At 52.5% G+C, this 21,415-nt stretch overlaps 1 protein-coding gene across 1 annotated transcript; it reads left to right on the top strand.

The window, feature by feature from the left end:
* The first annotated feature begins 18,443 nt into the window (after window positions 1-18,443).
* OLIG2 (oligodendrocyte transcription factor 2) lies at window positions 18,444-21,080 on the top strand. The gene is made up of 2 exons (XM_065876721.1): window positions 18,444-18,527; window positions 19,305-21,080. Exon 2 carries the CDS (start codon window positions 19,374-19,376, stop codon window positions 20,343-20,345), a length of 972 nt encoding a protein of 323 aa, XP_065732793.1. The 5' UTR covers window positions 18,444-18,527; window positions 19,305-19,373; the 3' UTR covers window positions 20,346-21,080.
* Window positions 21,081-21,415: the final 335 nt, after the last annotated feature.

Below are 21,415 nucleotides of genomic sequence, written 5' to 3' on the forward strand. Positions count from 1 at the left end.
CACCATACTGTTTTCCACAGCCTTTGCCCCATTCTACAGCCCCACTAACAGTGTTCCATGGTTCCAACTTCTTCACATCCCCACCGACACTTGTTATTTTCAGGGTTTTTTGATAGTAGCCATCCTAGTGGATGTGAGGTGATACCTCACTGTGGTTTTGATTTGCATTTCTCTGATGACTAGTGATGCTGGCATCTTTTCATATACTTATTGGCCATGTGATATCATCTTTGGAGAAATGTCCATTCAAATCCTCTGCCCATTTTTTAATCAAGTACCCTTTATTTTTTTAAACCAGTCTGAGCAGGGTTTTCTGTCCCAGTCTGAGCTGGGTTTTCTGTCCCTGGTTACTCAAAGGTTCCAAGTTGTGTCTATTATAATGTTTTCCATGGCAAATAACACTTGAGGATTTCGGCTTCTGGTTAAAAGTCTATGTGTGATTTTTCAAGCTTGGCCGTAAACAGTTACTAAGGCTTTACCTGGCAGGACCCATGGGGGAAAAGCTGCCCTCCCCGTACTGGACTTGGTGACAGCCAGGGCCTTGCAGTCTCTGAAGGATCACACATCTGCACCCTCAGCCCTGGTCTCCTTGAGCTGAGGTCTGCAGGCTCCTCTGCTGAGCCCTCCTTATGAGGGCAAGGGTGAGGGAGGAAAGACCTTGAAGGCACTTTGCCTTTCTCTGAGTCAGTACCCAGTACTTTTCCACTCCTAGCCCTCCCCCTTCGTCCCCCGCCTCCCACCTCAGAGTCCATAAAACTGCCGGAGCCTTTTGTTCAGGGCTCCCTCAACAGGGAGACAACCCTACGTCTGCACAGATCCACCTGACCCTAGACAGGTGTGACCTTCATGGGGAAAAAGGAACAGGGAGAGCCAGTGCGTCCTCCAGTTTCAGACTCTGCGTGTACCATCTTGTACCCTCACAGTAAACGGTTAAAGGCTTAACGCTCTCATTTTTGGCTTGTTGCTTTCCTCAGCTACTCTGACACCTGACAGCTCTCTCTCTCTCTCTCTCCCAACTCAGCTGAGCTCCTGACACCCCTCTGCTGACTCCGACAATGAGAAGATTGACTCAATCACACGACACGAAGTCCTTGGGCAGAATGGAGTGCAGGCACTGTGGCTTAGTACTCTGGTTTCCCTTTCTCTGAGGTTCTCTGTGGACTCAGCCCTCCTCCACGAGCTGGTTTCATCCTCAGGCTGTTAACAAGATGGCTGGCACAGCCCCTGATCCAGGAACATTCAGCTAGAGACCAGGAGCTGCCTCCTAGTGTTTCTTCATTCTTAAAAAGAATGGTGACAGCCAGGGCCAGGGTTCTTTTTAAGGATGAAGAAAGCTTCCTCAGTGATTTCCCCCATGAGTATCGGCCATACGTGGCCCATAAGTGAGTAGCATAAATGTGCAGGGGAAATGGGGTCGCCATGACCGGCTTGGATGATTCAGAATTTACTCCCAGCAGGGTATCAGGTCACCTTCCCAAGGGGATGGATACCTGAACAAAACTGAGACTCAATTAGCAGGGTAGGCAGAGGGAGTGGATTTGGGGTAACCAAGAGACAGCACTTCTCAAACCAACCATGGAGCAACTCCAGCATATGCCCAGTAAATACGTATTGAGTGAACCCTTCTGTAACACAGACCAATAGACATGCTGACACATGGTGAAAATTAGACCTCTAAAGATATCAGACACACTCCAGGACTCAAATTCAAGACACCAATTCCAATACTTTTTTTTCTGTTCCCCCTTCTCAGATAGAAAAATAGCAAAAACAAAGAGTTGCTTCTAACTCTCTTAAAAGTCACAGCCACTCCCCTAAGCCCAACCTAAAAGTATCTGTGGATCGTGGCCATCCAGACGAGTGTGTGAGTACTGTAAGATCTTAAAATATATATTAACAGGTCAGTAATATTTAAGGAATGATCATGAGAAAAACCTTGGAACAAGGTGCATATTGCTTGTTTTTAATATATATAAATTTATTTGTTATTTATTTTTGGCTGTGTTGGGTCTTTGTTGCTGTGCGCGGGCTTTCTCTAGTTGCGGCGAGCGGGGGCTACTCTATGTTCCGGTTGCGCGGGCTTCGCATTGCGGTGGCTTCTCTTGTTATGGAGCACGGGCTCTAGGCGCGCGGGCTTCAGTAGTTGTGGCACACGGGCTTAGTTGCTCCGCGGCATGTGGGATCTTCCCGGACCAGGGCTCGAACCCATGTCCCCTGCGTTGGCAGGTGGATTCTTAACCACTGCGCCACCAGGGAAGCCCATGTATATTGCTTTTGATTCTGATTTATTAAGGAAGAAATTCAGTGGTGCTTGATACTAAAGACCAGGAGAGCAGGTACTGGAGGAACCATCAAGGGGTGGAGGGCTTTTGCCGTTGGCTGGGACAGGAGGTGACAGGGTCGGGCAGTGGGGAGAAAGGGCCAAGAAATGCAGGTCAGACCCTAGCTCTGCCACTGGCTTGCTGTGTGGCCTCAGGCCAGAGTCGTCACCTCTCGGAATATCAGCTGCTGATCTGGAAATTAGGAAACTGGGGAGCAGCCGATTTCTAATGTTTTCTTAGCCTGGATGTGCTGAGGCAATGAAGACATAGCTGATCACACACACACACACACACACACACACACACACACACACAGCAGCAGCAGCAGCAACAACAGCAACCAACTGACCAACCAACGAATCCAGCAGCACACATTGGAAGTGTGGAGGATGGAGGACAGTGGGGTCGTGTTAACTGGGCCAGAGGGAGGAAATCGAACAAGGACATGAGTCCTCCTGGGGGCGTGGCTGTGGGAAGCCCCCTGGCCAGCAGCACAGAGGAAATGGGTCAGCTGCTTCCAGGGCATCCGTTTTAATCTAAAGGTAAAAATGGGTGAACTCATAGCCCAGACCAGAGAGATCCAAACTCTCCAAGGATCTAGAGGCCCAGCCCAGGGGTACATGAAACAGAGCAAGGTCTGCCTGGAACATGGGCTCTCAAACTTGAGTATTCAGCCAAATCAATAGGGCAGTTTGTTGAAAGGAGAGATTCTGAGGACCCACCCCCAGAGGCTCTGATTCGGTGGGTTTGGAGTGAACCTCCACTTTTTTTTTTTTTTTTTTTTTTGCGGTCCGCGGGCCTCTCACTGCTGTGGCCTCTCCTGTTGCAGAGCACAGGCTCCGGACGCGCAGGCTCAGCGGCCATGGCTCACGGGCCCAGCCGCTCCGCGGCATGTGGGATCTTCCCGGACCGGGGCACGAACCCGTGTCCCCTGCATCGGCAGGCGGACTCTCAACCACTGCACCACCAGGGGAGCCCGAACCTCCACTTTTTAACAAGCTCCTCAGCCATCCAGATATAGGTGACTAGTCCATGCACCAGTTTAAGAAATGTGGTTCTGAGGGATGGAGCCTGTTGACAAGGATACGGAGGGACTGAGCAGTTTGCTCACCACATCTGGGACAGATGACCTGAGTCACTTGAGACGATACCTCTGATTGTGCCCAGGTGCAGTGGCTGGTGGCAGGAATTCTATTACCGCACTTCCAAGAAGGAGAGCTGGACCCCAAGGGCTGCAGTGAGATGAAGTAAAGAAAGGTGGTTCCCTGGCACACAGTCTCCGAGGAGAAAGCCCCCCGCCCGTTTTTGCTCCCACATGTAGACAAGAAAGAGTTGAGCGTAAGACAGAGTGACGGGGAACCAGCCAGGGTGGCCCCCCGTGTGGGAGTATGGAAGCTAGTCTCCAAAGATGGCTCTGAATGAACCACACCTCCCGGGACCCACGCCCTTGTGTAGTACCCCCTCTCACTCTGGCCTGGGCTGGCCTGTGACTCACGGATCAGCAGAATGCAGTGGAAGTGACACAGTGTCACCTGTGAGGCCTAGCCTTAAAGGGATCTGCAGCTTCCGCCTTCCCCTCTTAGAACCTTTCTTCTTGAACAAAGCCACCATGTTGCGAGGAAGCCAAAGCAGCCAGGTGGGGATGCCGCAGCAGAGGGGGACTGAGGCCTGGACCAAACAGCCCCAGCTGAGCATCCATTATGGACCTTCTAGCTAACCCCGCATCTCAGCCAGCACCAAGTTAAGCAGAAGAGCTTCCTGGTAAGCCCACAGAATCATGATAGACAATACATTCTCATTGTTTTGAGTCACTGAGTCTTGGCCTAGTTTGTTACACAGTAACGGATAACTGAAGCAGGGAGTTTTCCCCAGAACTGACATCCTCACATTTAAATTCTGGGCTTGAGCAAAACCGGGATGGTCACCTACTGTGTGCTGACGCTTAGACCTGCTTGCAAAACCACACTATTTTCAGGAAGAGTGGTTTATTCTCAAACACATTGCTGTGACACTGCTTACTAGAAAATAGAAGACTGCCGCTTTTCCTACCAATTTGCCAAATAATAGTACAAGATTGAAAGATAATGAGAATTAGGAAGTTTTGAGACATACTTATGTTCACACATACTTAGCACTAACCATAAAATAAAAGGAATTATTAAGAATAAAATTTTCCGGGCTTCCCTGGTGGCGCAGTGGTTGAGAGTCCGCCTGCCGATGCAGGAGACACAGGTTCGTGCCCCGGTCCGGGAAGATCCCACGTGCTGCGGAGCGGCTGGGCCCGTGAGCCATGGCCGCTGAGCCTGCGCGTCCGGAGCCTGTGCTCTGCAACGGGAGAGGCCACAGCAGTGAGAGGCCCGCGTACCGCAAAAAAAAAAAAAAAATAGTAATAATAATAAAATTTTCCAATTTTAACATTAATAAATTATAGCCAGGACTGTGTATCAGACCATCCAGTTATTTCAGAGGAGTTAGGACGACTCTACGGAAAGCAGATGTTTGTGGCGCGCAGTAGAAAGACATAATTACTGTCTTCAGGTTCCCTATCCTTATAATGAGTAAGATAGTTAGAGTCCCTAACTGTTGATGTCACATTTCAATAAGTAATGCAGAGATCTGACAACATTTCCATATTCCTCTTTTAAAGTCTGAATGCCTCTGCCTTAATCCAAGCTCCTTGGTATTTATTACTGTTCATTACACTAACAAGTAAGATTATGAGAATTCTAATGAAGGCTTCCAGCGAAAACTCTGTGATTAAAATGCCATAATAACAGTTGCATGCATTTATGTGTCTGATTACCATAATCTATTTAGCACAAGTAAACATACAAACAGAAGGAGAAAAGCAAACCCACTGACACTTCAGCTAAAGGAGAATTTGAAATGAGAGAGAGACAATGTAAATATGTAAATGTCTTTGTGTATCCTTTTCATCCCTCTCCTCTCTCATCCTTGCCTCTTTTTTTTTTTTTCTGTTTGCTAATGAGAAGACTATACCATCACATGTGGTCCCTGTTCTACCAGGCTGAGGTGCATTTGGGGGCCATCTGCTGGGACCAGCATCCTAAACAATGCCACCCAGAAAGGGCTGGATATATTTGAAGCCACCTTTGACATCATGGACTAGAAGGAATGGTATCTCAAAGACTCCAGTCTTTGATGCCTTCAATCTGAACACTTAGTTCAGCTGTTACTCCATTAATGCAAGGCCTGGAGGAGCGCGGGCCATGCGTACCCTGCCCTTCCCCTCCCCGCCATCGCCCTTCTCCCACCAACACCACACTGTCAACAAATTAGCAGCAATCATGCCAGATTTCTCAATTAGCCTCCCTCTGGATCTCTGCTGGCTTCTTTATTTTTCATTCTTAATAAAATGTCAGGCAGAAGAATGCCTGGCATCTTCCACTTGGTAAGGGTTTTTACAAAACTTTTAAAAAGTGGAACCGAATAGTTTAACAGTGGGATAACGGTAACAACCCCTCTGGGGAAATAAACGACAGAAACTTGCTGGAATCCCAAACATGTCGGGCTAAGGAGATGGCATAGGCATGTTCTTTTCTCAAAGAAGAAAATTTCTCAAACAGAAACATGAGGTATTTATCCTCATAAATAGGGAGCATTTACAGCCAACATCTATTGAGCTGTTACTATGTCCAGGCCCTACTCTGAGTGCTTTCCACGTATTATTAAACTTGACTCCCACGATAAACTTGTGAGGAAGATCAACTACAGATGATATAGACCTACTACAGATCTCTTACAGAAAGTTTAAATAGTTGCCCAGGAAGACTCTAGTTTAATAAGTGAGGAAATTAGAATTCTAATCCAGGCAGCCTGAAGCCACAGCCTGCACTTTGAAACAGAAACCTAACTTAAAATTTTGTATCCTCCGTAGTTAAAGAACCATACGTCTTAGCGGAAAGCGATATATCCTAAAAACAATAGAGTGTAGTGCCCGATGCATAGTAACCCTGTAATATATGCTAGTTACAGCCATTCACAGAATCATCAACATATCACAATAATAACAGCATTGTTCTTCGAAGAGATAGCTATTTCCACTCCTACACATTTCCAACACACACATGCATTTCTCAAATTAAAAGATTTTTAAAGGAAGGAGGTCAATGGGATACAAAGAGGTAAGGACATTTAGCACTAAAAGCGAAATAGCCCATCGTTTGCCCGCCCAGCTCCACACTTACCTGCACATATGGTGGGTCCTGGAAACCAGCATACTAAGCGCCATAAACACCAAATAATCACAGGGGGAGGTTAAAGAGACAGCCTTCCCCATAATTTAACCAATTTAGCATCTGGGGAGTAGTCTGTCTTTGCCTGTCTTGGGAATTTTGTAAACAATAGATTGAAAGAGAAATGAGGGGAGGCAGACAATGTTTTGGAATCAACCTAATAAACATGAACAGCTGAGATGCAGACCATCCGCACGATAAATGAGGGGCCCTTCCTCGCGGATGAAAATCAATGTCGGCCTCCCCAGGGTCTGTCCTCCGGCAGTGGCTCTGTGTCTGAGTAACCTCATCTACTTGCAGGATGATTTCCACTCACCCTGATGTGCTCTTGTACTCCCCTCCAGTCCTCTTGCTTGATCCCCTGGACAACACCCCCAAGTGGGCATTGGACATCGCTTCTGGGTGTCCCTCTTGCATCTCTAACTCAACGCGTCCAAAACATCAACTCCTTCTCATCGGATCTCCATCCCAGTTGATGACTTGGGATGACATCCCTCCCATCAAGCCACCCAAGCTTAGAAAACTAATAAGATCCTAGACTACCCCGCACCTCTACTGTCCACAAGGCTTGCCGATTTTACCTCCTAAGAATGTCTTCATCTGTCACCCCTTCTCTGCATCCCTGCAACTGCCCACCCTATTAGTTTGCTAGGCTTGCCACTACAAAGTACCACAGACCGGTGGCTTAAACAACAGAAAGTCATTGTCTCACAGATCTGGAAGTTCAAGGTCAAGATGTAGGCAGGGTTGGTGTCTTCTGAGGAGCTCTCTCCTTGGCTTATAGATGGCTACCTTCTTCATATATCTTCGTGTGCTCTTTCCTCTGTGTGTCCATGTCCTAACCTCAGCTTCTTTTAAGGACACCCTAACGACCTCATTTTTTTTTTTTTTTTTTTTGCAGTACGCAGGCCTCTCACTGTTGTGGCCTCTCCCGTTGCGGAGCACAGGCTCCGGACGTGCAGGCTCAGCGGCCATGGCTCACGGGCCCAGCCGCTCCGCGGCATGTGGGATCTTCCTGGACCGGGGCACGAACCGGTGTTCCCTGCATCGGCAGGCGGACTCTCAACCACTGCGCCACCAGGGAAGCCCTCTTTTTTTTTTTTTTTTTAAATAAATTCATTTATTTTCAGCTGCTTTGGGTCTTCATTGCTGCATGCAGGCTTTCTCTAGTTGTGGCGAGCAGGGGACTCTTCGTTTTGGTGCACAGTCTTCTCATTATGGTGGCTTCTCTTGTTGCGGAGCACGGGCTCTAGGAACGCGGGCTTCAGTAGTTGTGGCATGCGGGCTCAGTAGTTGTGGTTCGCAGCCTCAGTAGGTGTGGCGCACAGGCTTAGTTGGTCTGCGGCATGTGAGATCTTCCCTGACCAGGGCTCGAACCCGTGTTCCCTGCAATGGCAGGCTGATTCTTAACCACTGCGTCACCAGGGACGCTCCCAGGCTCCTCTCTTAAAACCTTTTCATATGCGGCCCCATGGCCACCTCAGGATCCTGGTGGCTCTTCCAGCCCAAGCCATCAGGTCGAGATTCAAGCCAGCAGGGACAGAATGAGAAGGACATCACTGGAAGTTGCACACACCTCTTCTGTTTACATCCTGCTGGCCAGGACGTGGTTACAAAGGAGGCTGGGAAATGTAGTCCTTGTTCTGGGTGGCCATATGCCCAACCAGAAGTTCTATGCAGAAAATGGAACAGAGCTGTGGGAACAACCAGCAAAGTCTGCCATATGACTTGGGGTGGCAGTGGGTTAATCACATACACCCCACTGTGACCACCTTCCAGGGCTGTTGAGAGAATCAGAAGAAATTATAATAATATTCACAATAGCAATTACTTTGTTAACATGTTTGAAAGCAGAGATGCTGTCTGTTTTGTTCACTGCTGGACCCCTGGCACCTAGGACAGTTCCTGGCCCGGGAAAGAAGCCCAATAAATATCTATTGAATTATATGTTTGAAACATAAATATTCCTCAGCAGAGATAATGCACTGGCAAAAAAAAAAAAAAAAATGCACTGGCATACTTGGATCGTTCTACCCAACTACTTGGAAAAGTCATTAGTAAATCGTTGAAAGGACTGAAAATGGTACCAGATGTTGAAATCTATTATAATTTGTACCTTGATGTTTTGAAGGGGGAAATGACATTTTATTAGTCTATCCTGTAGAGTCATAGTGGTCAGCTTGTCACCTATTCTGACATCCAAATTAGAGATCACATTCTCCCTGCACTCGGGACAATAAGAGGGAGCATTTAAATTAGCCGTCAAACAAACAGTCTCTCTTCTACATTGTGACGTAAATTGGGAAAACACTTAGGTGACAATTTGGCAACATCTTTCAAAATTACAACTGCACAGACTGTCTGACCTAATAATTCTAATTCTAGGGGTTTATCCACATGATATACTACATATATGTAAATGACAATTTGCAAGATTTTTTGCAGCATCGTTTGTAATTGTATAAGTAGTAGTATGTGTAATAGTATAAGGTTAGAAACATTATAAGTTTGTCTTTCAACAGGGTAATGGCTAAATAAACAATGGTACATGCCTATTACCGGAACCCTTTTCCTTTTTTAAAGGAAGAAGCTTTTAATGCACTGCAAAGAACTGATCTCCCAGGTATTAATTGAAAAAAACAAGGTAGAGAGCCATATGTATAGTATGTTACCATTTGTATAAAAAGGAAAACAGGGACTTCCCTGGTGGTGCAATGGTTAAGAATCTGCCTGCCAAAGCAGGGGACACGGGTTCGAGACCTGGTCTGGGAGGATCCCACATGCTGTGGAGCATCTAAGCCCATGCACCACAACTACTGAGCCTGCGCTCTAGAGCCCACAAGCCACAACTACTGAGTCCATGTGCCACAACTACTGAAGCCCACGTGCCTAGAGCCTGTGATCCACAACAAGAGAAGCCACCGCAATGAGAAGCCCGCGCACGGTAACGAAGGGTGGCCCCCACTCGCTGCAACTAGAGAAAAGCCCCCGCAGCAACGAAGACCCAACGCAGCTAAAAATAAATAAATTAATTAATTAAATAAATTTTAAAAAAGGAAAAAGGGAAACAGAGAGAGAGAACGTGCATGCACTGGTGGGACCGCCAGGGAGTGTGTGAGCGTGTGTGTGTGTGTGTGTGTGTGTGTGTGTTTGCTTGAATCTGCATAGAATACCTCTGGAAGAATAAACAAGAGATGGTGACTGAGGAAGGGAATTGAGTGGCTGCCCTCAGCCCACAAGAATGGGAAGCAAACTTTTCATGATATGCTTCTGAATTTTGAACTATGTGAACATGTTACCTATTCAACAAATAAAGATGAAACTGACTAATTAGTTTCATCTCATGGTCTTATATATATACTTTAAAGTCTGTCTGTCTAGATGTCTCTGGTTGATCGTCCTCCAGATAGGACAAACTATTGTATTTGCAATTACAACCAGAAAAAAATGGACTCACCTGCAAGTTTCAGGCAGTGGCTAAAAGTACCATTCTGGGGACACCGTGGAGAAGCTCCACTCAGTGTACGAGGATCCTTGATCTCTCTTTATCTGTGGCTCAGAGTGTCTTAGCTTCTCTGTGAATGTGGGAAGCAGAAAAGTACCATCAAGAGCCTGTGTGCCCAGATTCCAATGCTGTGATGCTCGATTTTGAGGTGAGGGTACTTGTCCTCATTGAGAACGGATGGAGGTTTATTGCTCCTCTGACTGCTCTGGTGAGCATTTTAATAAGCAAGTGTATTATCGTAAATATGTGTATTGTGGGCGTGTGTGTGTGTGTGTGTGTGTGTGCGCGCGTGCACCTCGTTAGGTAGAGAGTGGTCTCTATTCAGGGAAAAATATCAAAATAGAGAACAGTGTATGGAGTATGCTACCGCTTGGGTACGAAAAAGGAAAGAAAGGGATCTTTAAATATATAGTTTGTACTTTCAAAGAACATTTCTGGATACACAAGAAACTGTAACAATAGTTGCCTCCGGGGGAAGGTCCGTTGTACCTGGGAGACTAACTTTTAAACAAATACTCTTTGTGCTATTTGAGTTTTATTTTAAGCGCGTGCTACATAGCACCTATTCAAAACATGTTCTAAAAAAGAGAGAATCCAGTTTATATGATGTAGTTTCTGTCTCTTCTTCCTCCTCTTTCCCTTCCCATCCCTACCTCCCCCTCCCCCTTCCTCTTCTTCCTTCTCTCCTTCTCCTTCTTCCATGGAAACTGTAAATACGACCTAAGCAGAATGGCTTCTTCGTTTACACTTAGCCTCAGAAGTGGATGACCTTTTTTGTTGTTGGAAATGGGGAAAGAAAAAGGAAATTGAATGTTTAGAACTCCTGCATCTACTGAAATCACAGAACTTCTGCCCTGGTCTCAGTTCCAGACCAGAAATGTTCTGTTCACACTTTGATCTTTCTCCTTTGAGCCAATCCAAGCTACAGACGGATGGGTCAGCGCTTCCTGCACATCTGACTCCAGGCAAAATGGGAGCCAGTCTCCCTTACTGCACCTTTGGGTAGAGACTCCTCCAAGGAGATCCAGCAACTGGCAGAGAGCCCAGCAGTGGCCAAGAGGGGAGCTCACTTTCCAGGCTTTATCAGGCAGCAACCCTGACCCCATGGTCCTCCCACCACAAGGGCACACACATTGGAAACCTGTTTTCAGGGTTTCTGGCTTTAATGGGCTTTTCAGGGCTTGACAGGCAAAGGAGGGAAGGATCCACAGGGAATAGACTGGTGCGGGCCTATACTGTTAAAGGGGTCAGGTGGGTCTTGTATTGTGGAAAGATGTCCAAGAGACGCTAAGAAATGAAAGAACCAGGTTACAAAGCCTGTATACAGTCTGGAAGGACTTCACCAAAATCTTTGACAGTGACTTGTTCTGGAGGAGAAGAGTTGGGCTAATGGTGACTTTTGCTTTCTCTTATTTCAAAGGTTTTGTTTTGTTTGTTTACAATTGGGCACGCATCTTTTTTTTTTTTTTTTAATGCTTACTGAATTTTCTTTGACAGATAGTCGAGGGAGTGGGAGCAAGGACTATTGAAAAGCTGGGGAGAGGTTGTGGAATCTTCAGGAAATAGCCTTGTCAGCCCCAGAAAGGGTCTGTGTCTGGAACTGGAAGCCCCAGGGACCCTGGCGAGAGGAGCATACCTGAGGGTGAGCCCCCCCCCCAAAGACTGAAAACTGCCTCTCAAACCCCAATGTGCCCATGAATCACCTGGAGACCTTGGTTAATTTAGATTCTGTCTCACTGGGCCTGGATGCGCCGGCGACTCTGCGTTTCTAATGAGTTTCCCTGCAGCCCTGATGCTGCGGGTCCCAGACCACAAGAGACTGGAGAGAGGTGGGCACGTGCGCGCACGGAGTCCCCCTGAGGTTCCCGGCTGTCGGGAGCCCGGCAAGACTCATTTTAATAACGGGGGTGAGGGCGCTCGGGGTAGGGGGAATGTCAGCCAAACGCACTGGAGGAGAATGAGAAAGAAGGATAAAGGAGAGGGGGAGAGACTCACAGAGGCGAGAGGAAGAGAGTGGAAAGGCAAAGAGGAAAGGGAGAAGCAGGAGACCTTGCCCAGCTCCAGTCTTTCCCGCCGCCTTCTTCAAGCCCAAGGCCATGCGCGCAGTGCAGAGCGCCCGGGGCTCTCGGCGGGCGCTGCCCGCTGCCCCCATCATCCCCGCCCCCGCCTGCGGCGGAAGTTGCGGCCATCGGACCTGAGCTGTGGCCAGTTTGCGGCGCCCACGCGGCGCGGTCCCGGCTTCCCGGTGCGCTCGGCAGCCCTGCGCAGCCCGGGGCTCGGGCCGGGGAGACGAGGCTGCGGAGTCCCTCGCCGGTTGCGCGTCCGGGCTGACCCTGGGGAGGGCACCGGGCGCCGGAGGGCCCTGCCCGGGTCCCCGGCCGCGCCGTTGCCCCGCGATGGGGACGCCCTCGTCTCCTCTCGCCCGGCGCGCCTCTCCCTTCCCGCTGTGTCCTCGCGCGGCTTGAAGCCCGTGGGCAGCGGCCTGAGCCCATCTCCGTCCGGGGGGCCCGCACATTATAAGACGACCTGTTTGCCTTGAAGGTGGGGTGGGGAGGGATCTGTCACCCTGCCTCCACATGACAGGGAGTGACACACGTGGTCCTCATCCGGCAGTTTTGAATTTGGTTTAACAAGAGGGCAATGTTGTACCCCTGACGCTGAATTATTTTTGTCTTTTGTGGTATGTGGAAACTCCAGGAAAACTCTTTGGTTGTAACTGTCTTACCACCACCGCTTACTTCTATTTATTGAGCCCTTCTGGGGCCTCTCCCTGCTCTGGGTCCCCCGGGGATGCAAAGTGAGTTGGTGCACAGTGAGGACCCTCAGGGACCTCCCCTGCTGCAAGGGAGCCAGACCCTCACAACAGAGCAAGGTGGACCCTGACGGGGAGCAGGGAAAGCTCTGGGTGCTATAGTGTCTCAAGAAGGCGGTGATCCCTGAAAGGCTAGTACAAGACCAGATGGACCGGAGGAAGGGCAGGAGGGGGTGGAGGGAGCACGTGAAGATGAGGAAAGAGCAGAGCCCATCAGGTACTCCGGGTCCTGAGAAATGGAAGGTGGAAGGGGAGAGGCGTATTTGCACGTGTGTGCATTCCAAAGTATTCACCAAGCACCCTCCAAGTGTCAGGTCCTGTGCTAGGCGATGGGGCCAGGGATGACCTGGACCACTCCGGTCACTGAGTCTCACAGGGAAGACAAAGTATTTGTTTGCAGAGTTCTGCCTTCCAAGGGCGACAGGATGAGCAGCCGGTGGAGGCCGGGTGGACCCGGCAGTTGGCGTCAAACGGCTCTGGACCTGATCCTTAAGGCAACAACGGGGAGATGCCATGCTGCTACATTTTCCAATATAACAAGGCAGGCCATCCATCCAGTGCTCAGAGCAGGCGTTCACCCCTCTGTATGTGGAAGTAAGAGGCTCCACGCCCTCCACGCCTGCAGCTCCCCAGCCGGACCACATGGGGTAGGGGAACGCATGGATTTCCTGTCCCATCTCCGGAAACTGGCCTCTCAGACGTGTCATCTGTAGCCTGGAAGTGTCTCTCCCACACTCAGAAACCTGTTCCTTCTTCTAATGGAAGGTCTTAACCCCAGGCAGGGTCAGGGGCTTCCTGGTCCCCTTTGTGCATGCCATCCTATACTCAAGTGGAGCGCACCCCACCTCAGGACTCGCTCTCCAGATTCATCTCTCTGTTCACCCTGATCCCCCATCTTCCAGATTAATCTCAATGGGGGGAGGGTGTAGTGGTCTAGTATCTCAGGGATGGCGGGAGAGAGTGGATGGAGGTGTCGGATTAAGCCGCTGAGGCCCTAGGACTTGGGATCTTGTGGGCGGAGTTTGAACTCAGCCCCTTCCCTGATCTTCAGTCTTCAGTATCTTCAGCTGTAAAATGCGAACAATGTGCCTTCTTCTTAAGACCAAGGGGCTTTTGCAGAACGTGGGTAAGATAACAGTTTGTAAGGTGAGATCAATAAAAGTTAGTTCTGGGTCATTCCTTGGTCCGATCCCAACTTCATTCCACTGCGAACTTGGGGGGCATGTTAACTTCAATGGCAGGGGTCCTTAGGAGCAGGTGACAGTCATGGGCTTGATGGGGGGCGGGTGATCCAGATGCAGGGATTGACTGGAGAGAAGGGGCTTTTAGTTTGGGGGGGGTTGTCTGCTTTTTTGTTTGTTGTTTCCCTTTAGGTGACACCTAAGCGTGAACCAAGCCAGGGCAGGGGGTCCTTTCGCGGTCACAAGTATTAGCAGAATAAAGAAATCACAAAGGAAGGATATTATTCAACCCTCTCATCCCCTTCTCAAATCTCACAGCAGGCACACCCTTAGAGGCCACAAGTAGCTTCTAGAAACTCATTTTAGGAATGAGAGCCTGAGGCCAAGAGCAGACAACCTGAGATCCCTAAGTTTTGGATGCCCACCACCTCACTGGCTCCATCACCATGCTGCCTTCCAGAACCTGCCCCTCTGCTCAGGGGACCTTGAACAAATGGCCACACTCCTCTGAGGGTCAGTTTCCCCATCTGTAAAATGGGAGTAAGTAATACCTCCCTCCTAGGTCAGGGAGAGATGAAATGAGATGAAGTCTGTCCAGACCCACTAGGCACAGCTTAGGTCACCTCTAAGTGGTCATTAGGTGGAAGTCACTACCCCTGTCATTCTAAATGCTCCCATATCCCCAGCAATCCAGATTACAGACCTCCTGGTTTACTGTGTAGACCGAAGAAATACACACGCACCTTCCACCACATTTACATGAACTTTACCAGTTTGGTTTCACACCAGCCCACGTGCATATTTGCACGTGTGTGCATTCCAGAGTATTTACCAAGCACCCTCCACGTGTCAGGTCCTGTGCTAGGCGCTGGGGCCGGGGATGACCCGGACCACTCCGGTCACTGAGTCTCACAGGGAAGACAAAGTATTTGTTTGCAGAGCTCTGCCTTCCAAGCGGTCTGATCGCTCACGTTTGGACGCCAAACGCTAGCATTCCGCTTCCCTTCTGGTTTCCGAACCAGGAGCGATGGCTGCAATCTTTTTTCTTTTCTTTCCGGGAGTCTCGCCTCCCACCACCAGCCCTGGACCGCCCTGCGAAAGGACGCCGCTCTCCTTGGCACCCGGGCTGAGACGCTGCCTGAATGTGCGCAGGAACTCGGAGAAGGGAAAGGCGAGAACAGGAAAGAAAGGCCCGGGAGGAACCCTGGAAGAAGTGGGAGGTCTGCGCCTTTGGAGCCCCGCGCCAGCCCGCCCCGGCCCGTTTGGCACCAGCTCTTCCCGGGCCGCCAGGCGGCTGAGCAAAGGCCGGCCTGACACTCACCCGGCCTTTTGTGGGAGGGAAACACAAAGGAGAGGGAAAAACACGTCTTCCGTTTTGACGGAGGAGGCCGACAGCTCCCGGACGCCTGGACCAGCCAGGAACTCCCGGAGCCGGGCCCATTAGCCTCGGCAAGTGAGCACTCAATTTCGCGGGAAGGGGCTGAGGCCCAGCTGCGTGCGCGGGTGGGAACCGCGGTGCCCGGGACACTCCCAGGACGCGCACACCAGGCGCCGGGCGCAAGACCTGGACAAGTGCCGGGCCGCCTCGAGGACCCACAAGAGAGCAAGCGCCACTGGCCAAGCTCTACTTTCTGATTATTCCTGGAGGGGGTAGGAGGACTATCGGAGACGGAGCGAGAAGTGTTCAGCAAACTACTTGCCCAAGGGCTAAAGAAGCCCAGGGGACACAGTCCGCTCCCACCTCCCGAGCAACTCTCTGGAGACTGGAGGATGTTGGGGAAGGGTGCCCGGAGAAGGGGCCCGCAGCCTCGAGCTGCCAGCCCGAGCTCCGGAAGTGGGGAGTGAGAATCGCAAGGTGCCGCTGCACCGCCTCCGAACAGCCACCACTGCCTCGGCTCGGTGGCGCGGCGCTGGGGCCCGGAGCGTCCTTACGCGCGTCCACGCGGGAACCTGGCCAGTAAGCCTGCTCTCCTGCCTCCGGACTGTGCCTTCCCAGGCTCGGAACCCGCGCCGTGCCAGGAGGGCCCCCGCCCCCGCCGCCCCCCCCCCCCCCCCCCCCCCCGCCATCTTCGCCCCAGCTTCCGACTCCAGGCTTTGGAACAAGCGCGTAAAGAACCGCGCGTTCTCGCGGACCGCGCAGGGTGCAGGACGGCCGCCGGTGGCTAAAGCAACAAAAGGAACTGGGGCTCCAGGACACGTGCCGCCGGCTGGACTAACCTCAGCGGCTGCAACCCAGGCACGCACTCGTTGCGCCTGCTGGTGTTTATTAGATACACTGGCGTGCTCACAAGTCCACGCCCCGGTTGGTGGCCCAGAGCTCACAGCCCCACGAATGTCCTCACCGTCGGTGGCCGGGGGAAGCCCAAGGAATGACCCGCAAATACCCGGGCTCTGCCAGCTCCCCACCCCCGCTCCCTGCGTTCTTCTAAGTGCCAGACTCGCCTAACTGAACGGTGCTGGGTCATCCTCCGTGACCGGTGGACGACACATCTCCACGCTTCAGTTCTTCATGTTTTAAATACATATTTAACGGATGGCTGCAGAGCCAGCTGGGAAACGCGCAGGTTGAAAAATAATTCCCCAGAAGGCACGAGCTGGGGCATGGGGGAGAGCCTGCTTGGCTTTCTAGTGGAGACGGGGCTGGAAGACTTATCCAGAAACTGGGAGCAATAATATGGGTTTCTTTTTGTATTTGTTTATTTTGTACCTTTCCTACTTGAAGGCGAATTATTCGCTAAGTTTGTTTGCCTTTTTTTTTTTTTTAAGCTGTACATGCAAGTTAAAAGTTCCCAAATAACGGAGGTAACCAGAGGCCGGTAACACTCCCTGGGAGAGAGGGCTGAGGTGCGTTTGTGTGTCTGCAGTATAAAGGGTTAGGGTCCTGGATCTGAAGAAACAAACCTCTGTACTTGAAATGTACGGGTGTGAGAAATTCAACTAGCGAAAATGTCTGAGGTTAGGGAGACGGCGGCCGCCTCTACTATAAAGGAACCACCAATGCTCGCATCTGCAGTACAGGCAGGGCTGCGCTGTAAAGGGTTGGCTTTTTTTTTTTTTTTTTCCTGTAGGCTTGCTACAGACAGTCTCTTGATTTTCCCATCTGTAAAATGGGTGGAGGCGCCAGTACCACATGGAACTACCTCAATTAGGCGCTTCTCCAGATCGGGTTGAATTCCTCACGGTCAAGGATTTCCAGGTTTGGGAGCTAGGCTGCGATGGGTAAAACGTGATCCACCGCGGCCGCAAGCGGTTGGATCTTTCTGTCTGGCCCACGGTGCGGAGAGGTCTTCGCCCAGGCTTGAGGCTTCTTTTTACAGACAAAACAGCTTTGTCCCCTACCCCATGGCGTGGTGACCACCACAAAGATGGTGCAGAAAATACCGTCACCTGGTTCCCGTGCTGTGAGGGGATGCTTAACTCTGAGCTCGACTCTCCCCTTGTGTTAGCGTGGTTGCTATGCGGAAATACCTCGTCCCTGTGTCTACACCACCGTCAACTTTATGAAGAGTGTGATTTTTTTCAAAACACCGTTCTGGAGTCGGTCCCCTCTTTTCTTCCCAGCCTTCTTCCTCGCAAGGCGCTGCACCCAGCTGGGGGCGCTACTGGCCGCCGGCCGAGCTGCGGCAGCCACCACCTCTTAGAGGCGCTCTTAGAGTGCGAGGAAAGTAGGAGGTTTGAGCCTGGTTATCTTGTACGTTTGCAGCTCAAAATGCCCACGTGTTGATGAAACCCATGAGGTGGGAACAGGTGGCGAGAACACACACACACACACACACACACACACACACACAGAGAGAGAGAGAGAGAGAGAGAGAGAGAGAGAGAGAGGTTGGAGACTCCAGCCCCAGCTCCTGGGTCGCCAGGGTTATCCGCGCGAATCCCCAAGATTCGAGCGCCTTGTGTATCAGGTTAGTTTGTGCGCAGAGCCCCCATCCCGTCCCATCCCATCTCCCAGCCTGACTTTGTGTTCCTGTATTTTAACAGAAATTTGACCATGTTCCCTCCTCTCTCCCTCGGTCCCAACCGCTGCCCTCTGCACTTCCCCCGCGAGCCCGCCCTCCGCCTCCCCTTAGCCTCTCACACGCCCCCTCGGGGTCCTTGCTCCAGTCCCTCCCCAAGAATCTCCCGGCCGCGGGCGCCCATTGGCTGTGCGCGGGGAGGAGGCGTGTGCCCGGCCCGGCGAGTTTCATTGAGCGGAATTAGCCCCGATGACATCAGCTTCCCAGCCCCCCGGGCCGGCCCAGCTCATTGGCGCGGTGGCCCCTCCAGGACCTGCACTTTGTTCCCCGCCCCCGCCGCGGCCACCGCCGCCGTCGCCGCTGCCACCGGGTTATAAAAAGCCTCCGAGCCGGGAAAGGTGCGGATGCTTATTATAGACCGACGCGACATCAGCGCCTTGGGCCGCTTCTCTGCTGCAGCTTTTGGGAACGAGCTCCTCTAATTGCATCCACAGTAAGTGTCCCCGCCCCCCAGCAACTCCAGCCGACATCCCAGGGACAGACGCCCCTCACTTCGGCTGCGACCCGGGAAGCTCCGTTAAAGGGGACGCAGATCCCTCCCCTGCCCGCCTGTTCTGAGCGGCTTCGCTGCTCTGACCCTTCCCACAGTGACCGCAGCACACCTTTCGCCCAAAAGCGAGAAGTCGGGGCAACAATAGCTTCTTCCGCCCAAGTCCCGGTCAGCTGGCGAGCCCCCGGCTGGCCCCGGAGACAGCGCGTGGAATCTGGGCCCGGCGCGGGCGCTGGGTGCCGGCCTGTGAGCGTGTGTGTGCTGCGCGCTGTCGATGGAGATACGGTGGATGCGTTTGAGGAACCAAATAAATACTTCTCTATTTAGATCTCCACCTTCCCAAAGAAAAGCCCTCACTTGACACTCTTTCATTCCAGCCCTGGAGATCCTGCCTCCCCATTCCTAATAAAAGGCATAAAAACCCTGAAATGCCACCCTCACTGAGGGGCACCCCATCCTCGCTGGATTAAACCACCTGTGGATGAGAGCGGGGTGAGGTAGCAGGGAGGGAAAAAGAGATGACTTCAGCTCACCCGCACGCCGCAGGAAGGAAGGCCAGAGACAGCGAGGTGCACCAGAAGCGACCGGCCACACGCGCCTGCACCCCGCGCTGCGGTGCAGGCGGGAACAGCTTTTCTGTCTCACTGACCGAGTGCCTCTCGATCTCGGTCTCGATTCTGATCTCTACCTCTCTCGTGTTTCTTCTCCTCTCCGCAGTAGGCGTCCGTGGAAGCTCTGAGGACCGAGGGAGGGAGGACCCTGCGAAAGCTGCGACTATCCCTCGGGGCCATGGACTCGGACGCCAGCCTGGTGTCTAGCCGCCCGTCGTCGCCAGAGCCTGATGACCTTTTCCTGCCCGCCCGGAGCAAGAGCAGTGGGGGCAGCGGCTTCACGGGGGGCACCGTGTCCTCATCCACGCCTAGCGACTGCCCGCCAGAGCGGAGCGCCGAGCTGCGCGGAGCCATGGGCGCGGCGGGCGCGCACCCGGGGGACAAGCTGGGCGGCGGTGGCTTCAAGTCATCCTCGTCCAGCACCTCGTCCTCCACGTCGTCAGCGGCCGCGTCGTCCACTAAGAAGGACAAGAAACAGATGACTGAGCCCGAGCTGCAGCAGCTACGCCTCAAGATCAACAGCCGCGAGCGCAAGCGGATGCACGACCTCAACATCGCCATGGACGGGCTGCGCGAGGTCATGCCGTACGCGCACGGCCCGTCGGTGCGCAAGCTCTCCAAAATCGCCACGCTGCTGCTGGCGCGCAACTACATCCTCATGCTCACCAACTCGCTGGAGGAGATGAAGCGACTGGTGAGCGAGATCTACGGCGGCCACCACGCCGGCTTCCACCCATCGGCCTGCGGCGGCCTGGCGCACTCAGCGCCCCTGCCCGCCGCTACCGCGCACCCCGCGGCCGCCGCCCACGCGGCGCACCACCCGGCGGTGCACCACCCCATCTTGCCGCCGGCCGCTGCGGCCGCCGCCGCCGCTGCAGCCGCCGCCGCGGTGTCCAGCGCCTCCCTGCCCGGCTCCGGCCTGTCGTCGGTCGGCTCCATTCGGCCCCCTCACGGCCTGCTCAAGTCTCCGTCGGCGGCGGCCGCAGCCCCGCTGGGGGGCGCGGGCGGCAGCGGCGGGGGCGGCGGCGGCTTCCAGCACTGGGGCGGCATGCCTTGCCCCTGCAGCATGTGCCAGGTGCCGCCCCCGCACCACCACGTGTCGGCCATGGGCGCCGGCAGTCTGCCGCGCCTAACCTCCGACGCCAAGTGAGCTTGGCCGGTGCAGGCGCGTTCTGGCGAGCGGGGCGGGAGGGGGCGGGTGGGGGGCGGAGGCTGCGCGGAAGCAAGGACTGGCCGGCGCTGGGCCCTGGGAGCTCAGTTCCAAGGAGGAGCGCGGCACCGTGGGCTGGGGGTGGGGGCAATGGTGAGGACGCAGCACCCAGGAACGGAAGCAGTGGAGGCGCGCACTGCACAGTGGGGAGTGACAGGGGCATTTGCTCCGGGACCTGGTTCAACCCCCTCTGGCTTTAAACAGCACAGCGCTGCTCGGGTAGACACCGTTTTATATGAAGGCACAGCTACGTGCGTCCCTTCCTCCAAACCCCCCTTCCCCCGAAAAAGAGGTGATTCTGAAAACTGTAGTTTCCCTGAGAACTTGGCCTCACACGGCCGGGTCAGCCCTTGGTTATACCGGGGAGGAAAGGAGGGAGGGGAGCGTTGGAGACTTCCTTTCCTGCCTCCTCTCTGGGCGGGAAGGAGACTCTCAGCCACACTCCAGAAGCGGCTGTCCGGGCCTTGCCCTCACGGGTCGTCCCTGGCCCAGGGCCAGGGGTACCAGTTGGTCAGAAGCTGGTATTTGGTACCAGAAGCACTTACGGTCGTGTCCAATCTCCATATGTGGATAAACCCACAGCTGTCTCAGAACTGTTACCGTTCCTCCCTGTCGCTCCTATTGGTTTGGGGGCTTGTGGCTTTCTAATAAAATCTGTCGATGTTCCTTTTTCAACAGTATGATATGAGCAAGCTTTATAGACGATCAGAATAGAACCACTCGTGGATTGGAATAACCTAAAACTGTCGACTTCAGGTGTGGGTGTTTTTTTAGTTACTTTAAAGTAGAATCTCCCTCCCTTCCCGTTCTTTCCATCTCTGAGCACAAAGTGATTTGATTTCTTACCTGACTGGGAGCAGTCATTTCGGTACCCGAGGGTTTGACAGAACTCAAAGGATGTTGCTGTGAATATAGTTTTGGTTATTTGGGGAGTTCTGTTGGCTTTTTAGTTTTTTCTTTCTTGGATGTGTAAATATCAATAACGAGGTAAGTGAGTGCTGCGGAGCTGT

The sequence above is a fragment of the Phocoena phocoena genome, chromosome 4, assembly GCF_963924675.1.
Source record: "Phocoena phocoena chromosome 4, mPhoPho1.1, whole genome shotgun sequence".
NCBI lineage: Eukaryota > Metazoa > Chordata > Mammalia > Artiodactyla > Phocoenidae > Phocoena > Phocoena phocoena.